Raw genomic sequence first — 17922 nt, 5'->3', positions numbered from 1 at the left:
ATTTACCTTCACGTAAATGAAAATTTAAACAGATAATTATACTATTATTTAACTCGTTATTTAGTTATTACATTACTTTTCAAACATTAATTATATCTAAAATATTTATTTTTTTATTAATATAGTTATTAAATAATATATCGAATGACAATATTTTTTTTTAAACCTTATCTAACATAATAAAAAAAAACTAATTTAAAATTATATGTTATTTCTAATTAGTAGTAATTATTTATTTGTTGGTTGTTACTTAGTTGTGTAGGCTTTGTGTAGTGCAGCCGCCCCATAGGGTGTGAATCATCAATTATGATAGGGAGTCCACATGTAAGGTGGAGATAGCATAGTCGACTAAAGATGGAGCCCACTGGTTAACATTAAAAATCAGAAACCACCACCAACCATGGTCCACTTTCTTTCTTTGTCAGTGACTCACTTTTGTGTTACTTTTCCCAATATATCCTTTCGGAATCTTTAATCTTCTCGTGGACAGGGGATAACATAACATCTCTATTCTCCCTCTAATTATACTCCTACTAACATTTTTTTTATTTTTTTATTTCCTATCTTTTCTTTTTCTTTGACTTAATTATACTTTTTAAAGATATTTATGACATGCAAATTAGAGCAACAGTTCTTATCCACAGATCAAAAATAAGATTTATATGTAATAAAACTCTATATATTTATTTAATTAGTATATAATTAATAATTTTTCTCAACAAAATAAGGGCTAATTACTAATCTAGTCCATTTAAAGGGGTCTATTAACATATTTAACCCACTTTGTTTCAATCTCACTAAATAAGACACTTTCATCCGCTTTGGACAATAATACCCTTATTTTAATTCACATTCTTTCTCAGATTCTCAACGTCTTCTTCGCCATCCCGAACTGATGAAAATACGGTTGGTTTTTTATAGAGAGAAAAGATTATGTTTCATTCAACCTTTGAAGAATTAATGTCTGCGGAAGAGGATTAGGATGGAAAACTCAAAAAATGAGAAAAAAATCTAACAATTGAATTGTTGCGATATCACATTTGTGACGAATTCGTCACAAATGCGACAAGAGTTTTCACATTTGCGACAAGAGTTGTCGTATTTGTGATGAAATGCGATAAGAGTTGTCACATCTGCGACAAGAGTTGTCGCATTTGTGACGAAATGCGACAAGTATTGTCGCATTTGTGACGAAATGTGATAAATTTCGTCACAAATGCAAGGAAAATAGAGGAAATTGAAATGATATCATTACAGATGAAGAAAGATGCAAGACCATCGAGAAAAGCAGGGATATAAGCTAAAAACATGTCATTTCTACGGGAAATTGAACATAATATTTCAATAATCTCAAAAATCGCTAACGATTAGAAGAAGAAGAAGGATTGATCGAATATAACTAAGGATAATTTTGTCCAAAATGGATGAAAGTGTTTAATTTGGTGAGGTGGAAGCAAAGTGGGTTAGATATGTAAATAGACTCCTTTAGTTGGACTATATTTGTAATTTGCCCACAAAATAATTAATTTAATACTTATTTTATATCATGATTTATTAATCATAAAATGTTTATCCAACAAAATAGTATGGAAAAAAATCAAATTGAGAGACTAAAATAGATTTTTAAAGGATTAAAACACACTTTTAAATGATTAAAATAGTTATTTGGAGAAAAGTAGGAGAGAGAAAAATTTGTTACAAAATGTAGTAACAAACTAAAATTAATAATAACCCCTCTAATGATTTGTTACAACCAAACTTGCCAAGTAACAACAAAGTAACTCTCACTACAAATGGTCTAATAGAAAAGTCATGTCCAATCCCATAAAGTTGCCATTTCGAACTATATAGCTTACAGATCAAACATATCCTAAGAGAAAAGAATTGTAAGGGGGTCATTTAGAAAAATTTAATTCGACCCTAGACGGATCGCAAAACTCATCATGCCACATCAAAATCATTTCGCAAGCCAGCATTCATAATTCGGAGATAATGGTCTTAGACTTTAGTGATGAGTGGTTTTATCCAATTTTCTCTTACTTAACAACAATATCGTAATTGGAGGATAAAATCGAGAAAGTCAAGATCATTCTAAAGTCTTGACAATACTCGATGATTGATAACACCTTTTATAAAAAGTCCTTTATCCATCCACAACTCAAATGTGTTGGTTTTGAAGGCAATTACATCCTTCAAGAAATTGACGAAGGCATTTGTGGGAGCCATAAAGGAAAGGGTGCCTTGGTGAGGAAAGTGTAGCTTCAGGGATTCTACCGGCCCAAAATGGCCAAAGATGCAACCAATTTAGTCCAGAAATGTAAGGATGCAAGATGTTTGCACCATATGTGAAATCTCCAGCTTCAGTAACGAAAAACATCTAACCAGCATGGTCGTTCTCCATGCGGGGGACTAACATTGTAGATGCTTTTTTGAAGATACAATTTCAGAAGAAGTACTTGATTGTTGTTGTAGACCGGGCGAAACTGTATCATTCACCACACCTAAGAAAATCATTACCTTCGTGGAGAAGTACATTATCACCAGGTTTGCATCCCCAACACCATCATTACAAACAACAACAAATAATTTGACCACACTCCATTCAGGTAATATTGTGAAAGACTGCATATCAAACTCCGATTCACTTTCATCTCCTAGCGTTAAACAAATGGGATGATAGAATTAATAAACCAAACCATATTTCATGGTTTAAGGAATAGACTAGAGGATCGAGATTCTTCATGGGTAGATGAGCTTAAAAATGTCATCCAGGCCTATCAAACAATGACCAGGACAAGCATAGAGGAGTCACCATTCTCCCTTATCTACATTATCAAAGCCTTCATTCTAGCTGAAACTGAAACTGGAGCTTCCAGTGCAAGAGCAATGTACTATTTAAAGGCTACAATGAAGGGAACTTAATAAAGCAGTTGGACCTGTTAGAAGAGAAACGAGATTATGTAGTATTTAAAGGCTACCTACCGGAAACGAATGACAGCCACATATGGCAAAAGAGTTTGGCCAGGTTAGTTTCACATAAGAGATAATCGTCCTTCGGAGCACTGAAAACTCTCGACCCGATTAGGGAAAAAGCAAGATATGATGCAAATAGGAAGGACCTTTCGAGATTTAGGAATGACATATAAGTTTAAGCAATTAGTTTAAACAATAGGATGAAGATACTCTTTTTCTTATTACAAAAAGTTTAAGTAAGAGTAGACATATCTACTCCCAAGGTCAGGACAAACTATAAATCTCGATTACATTAATAATGGGATGACATATAAGTTTAAGCAATTAGTTTGCGATTCAGGAATGACATATAAGTTTAAGCAATGAGATTTAGGAATGACATATAAGTTTAAGCAATTAATTTGCAATTACATTAACAACGGGATAAAGATACTCTTTTTTTTATTACAAAAAGTTTAAGTAAGAGTAGACCTATCTACTCCCAAGGCCAGAACAAACTATAAGTCTTGATGAAGATTTAAAGTGGAATTTACAGATCACCTACTAATAAGGGCTAAATTTTGATAGAGTAAGGAATCAAACCTCAAACCTTATTAAAATACTCTAATAACCTAAAAAATTCGGTAATATATAAGAAAATTATTAAGAATAAAAAGGTGTTTATTTCACTTTTTACTGTTTACTTCAGTATTTAGATAAATTTTAAACTTAGTGAGATAATGATTTTGAATCTCTTTTACACTTCCAAGTAATTGGTCATATTATATATATATATAAATAAAGAAAAAGGAAATTATCTATTTATTTAATTTTATGAAAAGAAAAAGGCAACTATAGTTGCACAGATACTGTCAAAATCGGAGAAAGGAATGCAAAATAGAAAACTATTAGTACTATTATAGACTATATATAGTAGTCGTAATCAAAAACAATAATGGAGATTCTACTTCCATTTGTGCGATTTTCTTCTTACCTTTTTATAGTTAATAGGTTTAATACATCATTTGTTCTCTAAATTTGTCTAAAAAAAACTTGATTGATCCTTTGAAATTTCAAATACTTCTGATAGTCTCATGAACTTATATAAAATGTTCAGTTAACCCCTTAAATTTATATAAAATGTAATCAATTGATCACTCGATTGCAAAAAAAAAAAGTAAATTAAATGCGAAAAATATATTGCAAAAAGTAAAACAATCAAGATCAGAGTATTGCAGATGTAATATTAGAGAATACAATGTTTATAGTTGAGCAAACGATAACTTCATTTTTACTCTATTCTTGAATTATGCAAAAACATTCTAAAACACGTGGAATACATCTTCCGCATTTAACTTACTTTTGTACAACCGAGTGATCAATTGATTATATTTACACAAGTTCAGGAGGCTAACTGAACATTTTATGTAAGTTCAGGAGGACATCGAGATGTTTTGAAAGTTTAGAGAGTCAATCAAGTTGTTTTTGCCAAGTTGAGGAGGCAAATGATGTATTAAACCTAGTAAATATTTGCATTTTTTTTTTATGTATGTTAGTAACCATTATGATATTTTTCTTAAAATTTACTAAAAAAATTCATATAATTTTTAAAAGATTATCGTCAAATCAAAATGTAAATACATAAATATATATGATCATATATAACAAAAAAAAAAAGTATTAATCTAAGAATATTACTAGGTTTAATTAAACTTGAGATGCCACATTAATAATTGGGAATAATTTGACTAAAATTCATTAATCTACGAAATTAAATATTAAGGTAAATTCTAAAAAAAACTCCTGTGGTTTGATGTTGTTCCAAAAAAACCCTTGTGGTTTGGTTTTACAAAAAAAAAGGACCGTGGTTTCGCCGTTACCCGAAAAACGGAAAAGACTTTAACACCGTTAAAAATGCTGACATGGCAAGGGGTAGAGTTGGAAATTCGAATTTTTATTAATTTTTTTTTAATTTATCTTTTTCTTCTTCTTCTTCTTCTTCTTCTTCTTCTTCTTCTTCTTCTTCTTCTTCTTCTTCTTCTTCTCCCTCTCTCTCTCTCTCTTCTCTTCTTCTTTCTCTCTCTCTCTTCTCTTCTTCTATTTTTTTTTAATTTCTGAAATTTACGTCTGAAATTCAGACGTTCAATCCTTTTCCATTTACGGAACTATGGTACACACTGATTCTGAGATTACACTCCCCAGCCGGAAATACTGGACTCATTATCTTCTGAGTCTTAATCATTATCTTGAACAAACTAAAATTATTATTTAAAAAAACAGAATCATTATCATTATTGTTTTTACAGTAGACGAATGGGTGAAATCGCACGACGACGGTCACGGTTTCCTGCGCCCCACCGCTCCCATCCCTCGTAGACCCGACGGCCAAATCCTCCGCTGGTATTGAGGACGAGGAGGTGAAAAATTCCAGATTTTCGACGAAAATTTCCAGATTTCCGTCGGAAATCTGGAAATTTTCCAGATTTCTGGAAATTTTCTAGAAATCTGGAATTTTCCAGATTTCTGTGTTATAAGTAACTAATTCTGAGATCAATGTAATTTAACAAATCAAATTAGCCTATTAAACCATATGAACACAATATTTGCAAAGCTTAAATGATTTGTTTATCTGCTTATGCATCAACAAATTTGAGCACTCTGTACTTGTTTTGCGATCTTGATACATTCCGCCATTGGACAATTCGTCTTGATTGCGTTGTTTGCGATGTGAGACCGTGCAGCAACATAACCCTCCTACGAGCCAAAGTTAAGATGTTACTCTTTCTTAACATCTTTCTAAAATTTCCAGAAATCTGAAAATTTTCGAAACTTAAGAAAAAAGAAAAAAAAAGGTAGAAGGATGAGGAAGAAGAAGAAGGAGGGGGGAGAAGAATAAGGAAGAAGGAGAAGAAGAAGGAAGAAGAAGGAGGAGGAGGAGGAGGAGGAGAAGAAGGAGGAAGAAGAAGGAGAAGGAGGAAGGAGAAGAAGAAGAGAAGAAGGAGAGGAAGGAGAAGAAAAAGAAAAAGAAAAAGAAAAATTAAAAAAAAATTTAATAAAAATTCGAATTTCCAACTCTGCCCCTTGCCACGTCAGCATTTTTAACGGTGTTAAGCCAATTTCCGTTTTTCGGGTAACAGCGAAACCACGGTCCTTTTTTTTTTGTAAAACCAAACCACAAGGGTTTTTTTGGAACAACATCAAACCACAAGGTTTTTTTTTGGAATTTACCCTAAATATTACAACGGATGGATGTAAACAAAGATGATTGAATTAAATTGACACACAACAATCACATTTTTACTTTTTTTTTTTTTTGAGTTGGCGGTAGAAATTGAATGTGAGGAGATATTAGCATTATTTAGGTTATGAGCCGAATAATAATTATGTCCGTAATAATATTGGATCAGATCTATTTAGAGAGATGGAAGATTAACGTTGGGATTTGCTTAATCCTTAAGCTATAAATAAATAGTTTAAGCCACTAAAAAGCTATTATAATAAGCTCTTTATTCAGTCTAAGAGAGACAACTAGTTGTCTCCTTCCGACTCCCTCCCTACGCCACCTTCTATCTCTATCTCATTCGTCTGCTCTTAGACCTGTCCACGGGTCCGGGTACCCGCCCGGTCCGTCCAGGCCCGTGTCCTTTGGGTCGGGCTTGGACAATGACATTTACTCTTACGCCCAGCCCGGCCCAGACCCGCTAAAGCCCGCCTATTTTTTGGGCGGGCTTGGGCCATATGAAAATATCACGGACCGGCCCAGCCCGACCCGTCTTATTAATATTAATTAAAAATATTATATATTTATAATTAAATATTTATTTTAAGTATAAATTTAATTTTTTATAATTAAAAATTAATAATATTTTTTTAGGTGAGCTTATATGGGCTGGGCTTGGGATTTGATTTTTAAGCCCGAGTCCAGCCCGGCTAAATTAATACTGGACTGGGCTGGGCTTGGGACGAGCACTTTTACACAAAAGCCCGTCAGGCCCGACCCGAACCCGGACCAGCCCGACCCATGGACAGGTTAGTTTGTGAACTTATCATTTTTATCTCCTGATTAACCTCGTGTGGGTGATTTGTGACCATTAACACGAGATCATGGTGATTTGTTCTTCCGCTACAATCTTCTCAACGACGTCCTGCTTTACAAGAGGCCTTAAATTTGTAGCCATATTTAGATTATTATGGGATAACCCTTTCATTAGTATGAGAGCGGAAAATTTCGTGTTCTATCAGTTTTTGATCCGCAAACATGAAGAAATTCATTGTTTTATTGAATAAAACTTAGACAGTTGTTGTCTAGATTTTATCATTCATAAAAATTACTTTTTTTGATGTATTTTTTAATCTATTTAAGAGGTCAAATGAGACTGTAATTACAATTGATTTTAACGAATTAGGAGTTTCTAGATTCGGATCCTTATTGTTTCAGTCTCAGTAGGGGGTGCGTGATTCACAAATCCCACCTTCCATGCGCTGTATGGACAAACAGGCCATACTATCAAGACCGAAGACCTAAAAAACATTAAGAATAATGAAATTTGAGAGTTAAACGATGTCAAGAAGGCTGAGTGTGGCAAGCCATTGATCAACCGTGCACGTGATGTGGCGCGCGTGTCAACACGCGGGGGCAGTTTTCGAACCCTGTTTTGTACGAAACTTTTTTAGACCCCATTTTATAATTTTTATAATTTTTTTGTTGTACTTTATTTGATTTATGGATAAACAAAATATTTATTTATTATTTTCTAAATATTCTAAAACCATTTAAAAATTTCAGAATATATTTTTAAATATACAAAAATTATAAAAATATTTTAGAAAAATTTCAGAATACATAAATAATTTTTGAGAGTGTTTTGAAACACAATGTGCTTTTGATGGATGAAGGTGTTTCTATAGCACATTAACCATTTTCTTATTATTATTTTTTAAAGTAATAGCTATTATGAAACACACTCTCGTGCTTCCTCATACTTCTGCACAATTTGCTAAGTTGTAAAACTTGAGAGAGGAGATCAAGAAATGCAAAATGACTCAATATGTCAAATAGAATGATGTCGATGCAATTATGCTTCATCTAGTTAAAATGTAGAAAGTAATGCAAGAGTATATATTTTTCGGTGGTTTATCTCAAGCGCATAACCACAACATTGTCTTCAATAAGTTGAAAAAATCATTTTCAGCACCAAAAGCTTAGACATTTACTCACTCAAAATTGGATTAAAGGAAGGATAAATTACATAAATTTTGTGCTTGTCTTTATGATTGGTTGGACATATTATATTACGTGTCACAACTACCATGTTTCATTTTGAGATTAAGTTGAGGTTGGAAAAAGTTCTTAGTACACTGGTATAAGAGAGAGTTCACTTTGTTTTCGAAGGATTTGCATTTTAAAATTGTCAATACTGTTTCGATCAAAGTGATTTATGATTATCACAATTCGTATTAAATGTAATGTTTTGGTTTTGGGAATTGTTTGAAAACTTCTAATTAGTTTTCAATTCATTTCCTTTTAAGATTATCTGTTAGTTTTTCGGTTATCTTATGCATAATTTTGATTGTTATGATTTTTGTGTTGTTTTATGAAAATTTATTGCGGTTTATTATTTATTATTTAATTATTTTGTAATGATTTATTACATTACCTTTAATACTATTATGATAAAATTAATTAAGATCGAATAATAAACCTAAAGTCAACATTAAACCTTTATAACCACTTTGTAATACGTTGTGAGATTAGTTATATGTAATAACTTAGCTCTTTGTGTATAAATATCTAGTTAATTAGGTCGAAAATTAGAGTGTAAAGAGTAATATGAGTCATCTCCTTTTAGTCTTATTTTCGAATCGAAATCTAATGTGAAAACTTTATACGTTAGATATAGATTGCATAGAGAACTTGCGTGTATTGAACTTTTACTTTTTACTAAGTTGTGCAATTAACAGTCCATTATAGATCAAGTTTAAACCATGGCCTTAACTAGAAAGTTTATAGTAGATAAACTTAATAAGGACCTAAAAATGAATGAGGATAACTATGAAGTTTGCAGTATTAAAATCAAGAATGTGCTAGAAGAACAAGAGATTCTTGACCATTTGGAAATGGTTATGGCCAAATCTAAAGAAGGTACTACTCGTTAACATAGAAGGGATAAAAATACTTATTTAGCATGACATAAGAAGGATTTTATAGCTTGCATAATCTTTCGAAGTGTAATGATAATGACTTTACTAGAGGATTGCCGATTGCAATAAAATCTACCTTAGAGAAACGGATCTAATTCGGGGTCATAATCTTCTTTTTCTATTATTCAATTTTATTCAATGGTGAATTTAAAGATAGACTTAATACATCATTTGCTCCTTGAACTTTTCCAAAAAGTTTGATTGGTACCCTAAACTTTCAAAGATATTAGTTAGCCCCCTGAATTTGCGAAAAATGTAATCAATTGATCATTTGGTTGCAAAAAGAAAGTAAATTAAATGAGAAAAATATATTGCACGCTTCTTAAAAAAAGTAAAACGTTTAAGATCGGGATATGCGGTTCTAATATTAAAGAAGATAAGTTTTAGAGTTGAACAAGTAATAATTTTCTTTTTAATCTATTTTGAATTATAATATGCGTGGAACACATTCTCCGTATTTAACTTACTTTTTTTAGCAACCGAGTTATCAATTGATTATATTTTTCGCAAGTTCAAAGGGTTAACCGAATATTTTATATAGATTGAAAGGACTATCGGAATATTTTGAAAGTTAAAGGACCAATTAAGTTTTTTTTTTGACAAATTTGGCAGCAAATGATGTATTAAGCCTTAAAGATATTTAATATGGAAATTAGATTATAAAAATTTCACAACACGTGCATGACTAATTAAAATAAACAAGAAATGAAAAACATTTGGGGTTCACACGTGGATAGTTATTTTCCAGGGAATATAAAATAAGCAGAAATCAGTTTCCCTCCTCATTCAGGCACGCGTCTGATTTTCTCTTTTCTCTTCTTCTTACTGTCTGTCTCTGTTCTGTTCCATCCCACTCCGCCGTTCTTCACCTCTGTTAATTACTCCTGATGTGCTCTCTCCTCTCATTTTCATAAATTCTAAACCGATTATCATTTTCTATCTCTTTGCTCTAATTTATTTCAGGTACCGTCCATTTCTCTCTTTATTTCTTCCTCTTTTTTTTCATTTTGAAGAATTTGTTTTGATTCGGTTCAACCAATCTTTTCCACTGAAAATCATCTCTCTCTCTCTGACAATGATTTCTTTCATGCGCGTTGATATATCAATTTCTGGGCAATTTTGATTTTACTATCTTCAATTTTTCTGTAGTTCAAACTTCATATTTGAGGCATCAATTTAAGCTAATTTTAGTTTGGATTAAATTGATAGATTTTCTACAAATAAATAAGGAAATGATTTATTTTATGACTGAATTTAGCTCTTTGTTTTCTTCTATCTTTTCTTAAATGGAAAATCTAGCTATTCGTTTGGCTTCAAGATGGACCTTTCTGGTAAAAGAACCTTTTATTGGAAATGATAACTTTTTTCTTTGGAAAAGGATTTTCCCGGAAACAAACAGGGGATAAAGTGTCGGTTAAAACCTACCCTGGTTCTCAACTATTCTGCAGATAAAATTTCCCAAGAAAGGAAAAGAAAATTTGACTTTTCACAAAATAAAAAGTAATTACTAGCAATATCTATATAAGAAGGATCAACTAATTAATGTTTTGTTGATTTTGCCTCAGGTCCCTTATCAGTATATTGGCAGTGTGAGTGTGTATATACATATAGCATATATCTCTGCAGAAGATCCAGCACATCCCCCATTTTTTTCCGTCGGGAGTAGATTTGCTGCTTTTATTTCAAGGTACAGTGCACCGATTGAAAGCTCCTACTCTATTTATTTTAGGCCTGATTGCATTTTTATTTCTTTTGATTCAGTTCATAACAATATTTTCTTCTCTTGTGATAAAATACTTGATATTCTACTTCTACTGAGGGTAGGATACTTGGACTGTAACGGCCCGGTCCGGAGTAGGTGGTGCCTGGTAGAAGTTCTGAGGAATAAGGGATGGTGATGGGTAGGAATGAACGGAATCCCATATCGGAAACGGAGAGATGGAGAGAGAGAATGGGTAGAAGTTCTGAGGAATAAGGGATGGTGATGGGTAGGATTGAACTGAATCATATCGGAAATGGAGAGAGAGACTGGTGTTTATTAGTAAAGTGGAAATACGATCGAAGGTGTTGGATTTGTGTCTAAGCGGACAGTATCTATATGGTATTGGATCGGAATGTTCCAATTAGTATCAGAGCCGACTCTCCACATGCGATGTGTGGTTCGGGAACGAACCAGACGGAAGCTGGTAGGCCTGTAATGATCCGGTCCGGCCCTAAGGGATGACGCCGAGATAGAAGGCCTGAGCAAAGGCCGGCCGTAAGGGATGGCGATAGGGTAGGAATGAACTGAATCCCATATCGGAAATGGAGAGAGAGTGACGGAGACTTATTAGTAAAGTGGGAATCCAATACATGTAGACGCGTTTTAAAGCCGCGAGGTCCAAGGTGTTGGATTTGGGCCAAAGTGGACAATATCTACATGGTATTGGGTCGGGATGTTACATGGACGGTGTAAAATAAATTTTGGATCTGGATTTCTCTTGCTCCTGTTGATGGAATGTGTATTTCTGCCAGTGTTTAATTGGGTTTGGATAGAAAGTTTTCAAATTTTGTTTTATATCATTATTAATATTATTATCAGATGATTTATATTCTTTCTGGCTTTGTTAGAATATGAACTAGTCTGTGCTATTTCTTCATTTGTTAATAAAATATATAATGCTAATTTATTCTCAATCCTTTTGTAAATTTTTGGTTCAGTACTTTTCAGTTTATGTAGTTTTATAATAAATACCAAAATTATTAAGGAGTTGAAAGTGCTGAAGTATATTATGGGTCTTCTGAGTTTGCACATTTTTCATCTAATATCAGATTTTTTCTTGGATCATATTAGAGTCTGTATGGCTTGATTAGATTCTAGTTTGATTAATGAAGATAGATGTAAGGAATTTCTAAGTTATGGACTCCAAGAAACTTTATTAATGGTCTAGAAATCATCAAGGGGGAGTTCTGCTGATTGTTTTCAACTTTTCTTTTGATTATATAAAGAAAACCTATATATTATGAATGCAATGTTCAAATATATATCAGCATAAATCGTAAAGCATAACTTTAGAAGTTGCCTCTGGATTTGTTTCCAGTAAAAATTCTGGGCATTAGTTTATCATAGTAAAACTGAATGCTTTCATTTAATTAGCTTTGCTTTCGATGGATAATGAAAATTCATCTTTTTCCTGCAGATCTTCTTGGAAATATATATATAAATATATAAGACAGAAACTTCAGTAGTTGATGGCTTCACCAGATCTTGATTCCTCCTGGCTACCTGCAGTTGGTGAATCTCTTGGTGGATGTTTCAATTTACATGTAGATGGAGTAAATTCTGCCGCTGTTTTACATGTGCTAGAATCTCCAGCCTCATCCGTGTCGAATAATAGTAGCATACCCAAACCACCTCCCGTGTCGAATAATAGTAGCATACCCAAACCACCTCCTTGTCCTGATAAAAAATTTATTCGAGTCAACGGTTGCAAAAGGATCTCAGAGTGTGGTTTTGTCCCAAAAGAGATTCAAGATACATGGGACAGGCTATTCAGGGAAGGATATGGTGCAGATGTATACATTGTTACCGATAAAAAATCATATATTCCAGCTCATTTTAATATCTTGGTGAGTTAATTGAACTTCCACTATATTTGGGAATTCTTCTAATTCCACTATTTTACTTTAAACTGAAGAGGTAAATTTAAAGTTGATAAAAACATATGTACCAAAACTTTTTCTTCCGTCTCCAGGAAAAGAATGTATAGTGATCCTTAATATCTTTGGTAGGATGACATCATTGACATGAGTCTCTATAGAGTGTTGTTATTTATTCAATTTCGTTATTGGGTTTTTTTAAGCCTTATTTAAACTTTGTGTATGCAGAGTATAGCATCACCTGTTTTTCAGACTCTTCTGGAGCAATCAAAAGTTAAGAAAGGAGTAAGATACATCAAAATTCTTGGAGTACCTCATGAAGCTGTCCATGTGTTCATTCGCTTTTTATACTCATCCTGGTATATTTGGAATTACCTAATCATTTACTCATCATCCTTGATATTTATTGCTGGCACTATGCCACTGCTGGAAAATTGATATTAACAATTTTTCAGCACTTATGCTTGTTGCTATGTCATTGAAGTATATAATGCAGCACTATGTTTATGTTTGAGGTAGAGGGACATTAAAAATCTTGTTAGAGCATGACAGTAATACATATCCAGTATAGTTATCAAAGGTGCACCTGAGGTGCAAAAGGTGCTAGGCTCCAGGCATGTCGTTTGGGAAGCCAAAAGGTGGACTCTGTTCGAGACGCGCACTTAGGCGCAATTTTTTATTAGCTAAACAACTTTTTTAGGGTTTCAAGTTAAAAGTGGCTCTTTTAATCTCAGCGCTTCCCTGTCTATTCATCTTTGATTAAAATTAAATTAGGATAAAAAGAAATGAACAAAGAGGAAAGAAGGTTAGAACAACAAAAATATCTCAAAGAACAGCAGAAAAAATGCTATTGAATACCAACATACAATTTTGAAAGAGAGAACAACCATCAAACTATTGAATAATACCAGCCACCAACAGCTGCATTTGATGAAGAGGGTGAGATTGAGAACCTTGAAGATGAATTTGATGTTGGAGATGATGATAGTGGTTGTGACTTTGATGAGTGATGAATATGAATATGGACTATGAAAACTTCAGTCTTGATGAAAAGTAGTTATTAGACTATTAGTTAATTAACTCAAGATTTGGTTCAGCTTTAGTCTTTAGATTTAAAATTTATTATTATGAGTTATGATTATGGAAGAGTTAGTAGTCAACTTGGAATTTATTTATGCTAGAATTTATGATTAAGGTTGTTGTTGATAATTGGATATGCTTTAGTATTTAACTATTTGTTGCATTTTAGAAATGTTAATTGTTATATATGATTTTACATATTATTTTTCTTTAGTACGTTTTTATGTCGCTCAGGCACGTACATTCACCTAGGCTCCAAGATCCCTGGAACCATAGTGCGCCTTTATTAACTACGGTGTCCAGTGAATACCAAGTATATGCTGGCTCATAATCTGTGTTTCCTCTTCATTACATATTTCTTGGGATGATAGAGCCTGCAATTTGTTTAGCTGCTGTCTAGTTAGTTTGACATTCCAGACTTATGTCTGTACCTATTAAATGAGTGGATTTTCCATGCTAGAATTAGACACGTAAAACATACTCCAGAAGTGAAGCTATTTTATGGACTAGCACAGTAGATGCCTGTCATTCTTGTTTACTTAATAGAATTTGTTCTTTTATATGCAAATACAGCTTTGAAGAAGAAGAAATGAAGAAGTTTGTTCTTCATTTACTGGTTTTGTCGCACTCATATTCAATCCCATCACTGAAAAGGATTTGTGTACACTTTCTGGAGCACAGTTGGCTTGCGAAAGAAAATGTAGTAGATGTGCTTCAGTTAGCAAGGACCTGTGATTCGCCACGGCTCTCCTTCATTTGTGTTCGTATGATTGTGAAGGATTTTAAATCTATATCATCCACTGATGGTTGGAAAATTATGAGACGCTCTAATCCTGAACTTGAACAAGAGCTTCTGGAGTTTGTAGTTGAAGCAGATTCTGTAAGTTAGTTCATCTTCATTTGGAGCATAAGCTTTGAAAATAAAGCAACTTATTAAAAGAATATTGAGATAATGTACTACATTCACACCATGTTTTGCTTTTTCTTTTTGAATAATCCTAAATTCCTCATAGATTACTGTTCCTATATGGCTCCTGAACATGCGAAAGTATGTGCATATATGTTTAGTATGATGTTTCTTTTAGATGTGGACATGTTTAAGCTCTCCTGTCCAGCTGTAAATTATCCTCCTATTTTGAAGATCTTTGGATTCACCTGTAAAGGACATATGTTGAATGCCTTTGTTCTTTGGTTCGTATTAAACATTTCTAATTTACCATGGGTTTTCAGTTATTATTGGATTTGAGACCATCTTTCCTTTCTTTTGGTCATATGATTCTGGTAATATTTTACGTCATGTATGCTTGATAGTATGTAGAATAAGGCATGATATGTTCCTTAGATTCAACTTAAGGAACTGCATTAAGTTTTTATCTCTTGCATTCAGAGAGAAGAAGAGAGGTTGAGGAGAATCGAAGAGAAAAAGGTGTACGTGCAACTCAACGAGACAATGGAGGCCCTCCTTCACATATGCAGGGATGGCTGTAGGACAATTGGTCCTCGTGACAAAGTGCTGAAAGGTGGGCAGATCATGTGCAAATTTCCTGCTTGTAAAGGACTTGAGAATTTAGTACGACATTTCTCGAATTGCAAGACTCGGGTTCCTGGTGGATGTGTTCACTGCAAACGTATGTGGCAGCTCCTTGAACTGCATTCCCGTATATGCAATGAGCCAGAAGCTTGCAAGGTTCCACTTTGTAGGTAAGCCTGAAAAAAAACATGCACAATTTTTATGTCTTTGTTTTTAAGGTTCAGGGGTTTGAAATCTGATTTGGATAGTGTCAAGCTACTACATGGAGTTTAATCTAAGAAATCAAGATAAATTGACATGTTGAACATTGTTAACAGGCATTTCAAGGAAAAAATGCAGCAGCAGACTAAAAAAGATGAATCTAGGTGGAAACTACTGGTTGGTAAAGTAATTGCAGCAAAGGGAAGACTCGGGCCGTTCTCAGCTTACCGTATGGGATTATGACCTATTCCGTTTAGGGGTTTGTTTCTTCAGCTCTGCCTACTTGAAGACATTATGGCAAATGTAAATCATAAAGAATGATCAATCACAAAATGAGCAGAATAGGTCTCTTTTTTCATGAAACTGAACAAAATGTATTAATGATTCTAGTACTAGTCCCCAAGACCTTGCTAGTACTTTGTGGTGGCAGAAAAGTCTGATAGAGTCATTGAAAGTTGAGTTTAATTTTCCAGCCTTCTTTTTTTGGCGAACTTAGATTAAATGTATTTTTTTTTTTTTTTTCATATTTGCTTGTTTGAAATCTTCTTTCTCAAAATTTCCGCTGCTCCTGCTAGGAGCTGTTTGCATTTTCATTTATTATTTCTGTCTGCTATTTATGTGAATATCAATTCCAAAAGTTTCTTCAATGCTATTTTATTTTTGCATTTCTTATTTCTTTTTGGCAAAACAATTTGTATTTGGTCAAGTTTTGACTTTTGCCTTCTGAATTTTGATTTGGTAAGATTTATATTTTTCTTCTCTTTAGTGTATGAATTTTGATCTAGTATGCTTTACTAGTGCTTTTGATGAAAACAATAAGTTTTTGCCTGGGAAAAAAATTTGAAGTTCTAATAACTCTCTAGAGTTGAAATTGAATAAGAATTGGATGCTAGTCTATATTTTAAAATCTAGGATTTATAATTTATTATTTGGACAGAAATTGACAGGATGTACTTTAAGGTTGCCATTAATGCCAACCCATTTTTTTGCAGATTGCAACCTTTATAACATGGAAAATGTGACATTTAAATTTAATTTTTCGGCAAATTTAAAATGAAATAGCTGATAGTGATAGGCTGATAGTGGTCTATGATAGTGACAAACTAATAAAGGTAATTAATTGTTTAAGGCTCATTAGATTTTTTATTTTTAGAAAAAAAGATCAATATTAAAAAAACATTCTAGTTAACAAAATCATCAATAGCAAAAACAATTAACTCTTACAAAATGAAGAGCTGAATCTCATAACATTAGACTATTGGACTATGTCGATAGAAAGTTGTTTTAGTGTACCGTCATTTGTTATGATGATGCGTGGGATTCTATACCTGGTGAGTATTTATTTATTCACGAAGTTGATAACAGATACTGCCATAATAATAGTTGACATAGGTTCAGTCTCTACCCATTTAGTAAAGTGATCAACGACTACTAGGAGATATTTATTCTGTCTTTTTAGTTGGTGGAAAGGGCCATGATATCTATCCCTCATGTTGCGAAGGGCCAAGCCGGGTTGATAATTTTTATAGCTGAAGCTGGAGACCTTACTACTAGAGTGAACCTTTCGCATGCTTCACATTTTTTGACATACTCAGCATCATCTTTAGCCAATAAAACCCTTGCAATTTTGCTTTCTGGCTACTGATTCTCCTCCCTCGTGAGCACCGCAGTCGCCTTCACGACGTTCTTTAAAGACATATTGCGCTTCCTAGAAGCCAATGCACTTTTTCCAATGGTGAGTGTAAGATTTGCGATACGAATGTTCCCTTATAACTGAATAGCTTCTTGCCTTCCTTTGTACTTTAATCCTTTCAATTTATCCGTTGGAAGTTCCATTAATGTGGCATACTTCCAGATTAGAGGACTTGATTTTAAGACTTCCTAAATGTAAACTCACTCCTTAACCACTAGACTACTACACAACTCATATTCTTAATAAAATATTATAGTTAAAATTTATAATATAACATTAGATGTTATATTTATAATTAATTTTAATATAATACCTTAATTAAAAGTTAAATAATAATTTTGGATATTGTTATTTTCTAATTTAGTACATATTAATCAAATTGGATTTGATTAAAGGTCCGCATAATCAATGTAAATTAAATTTGGATGTTATTTTGCATAGATTAATTTAATACATTGTTTATGTGTGTAAATTAACTTAGATTATGTTATGTTAAATATTTTTTGGATTATTAGAATATAAAAATAATTGGATTATCTTAATTGTAATTAAAATAAAAAAATATTTAATTAAGAGATAACTGCGAGAATTTTTAGAAAAAAAAAAAACTACCTACTTCCTATCC

The 17922-nt window shown here is 32.9% G+C and overlaps 1 protein-coding gene across 1 annotated transcript; it reads left to right on the top strand.

Moving 5' to 3' along the window:
• The first annotated feature begins 9932 nt into the window (after positions 1-9932).
• Positions 9933-16076, top strand: LOC136218018 (BTB/POZ and TAZ domain-containing protein 3-like). Its single transcript, XM_066004740.1, has 7 exons — positions 9933-10116; positions 10719-10840; positions 12333-12762; positions 13021-13151; positions 14446-14752; positions 15260-15573; positions 15721-16076. The coding sequence occupies exons 3-7, from the start codon at positions 12385-12387 to the stop codon at positions 15845-15847; spliced, it is 1257 nt and encodes a 418-aa protein (XP_065860812.1). The 5' UTR covers positions 9933-10116; positions 10719-10840; positions 12333-12384; the 3' UTR covers positions 15848-16076.
• The last annotated feature ends 1846 nt before the right edge of the window (positions 16077-17922 follow it).

This window comes from Euphorbia lathyris, chromosome 2, assembly GCF_963576675.1.
Source record: "Euphorbia lathyris chromosome 2, ddEupLath1.1, whole genome shotgun sequence".
NCBI lineage: Eukaryota > Viridiplantae > Streptophyta > Magnoliopsida > Malpighiales > Euphorbiaceae > Euphorbia > Euphorbia lathyris.
This window is presented reverse-complemented; position numbering and strand designations above follow the sequence as displayed.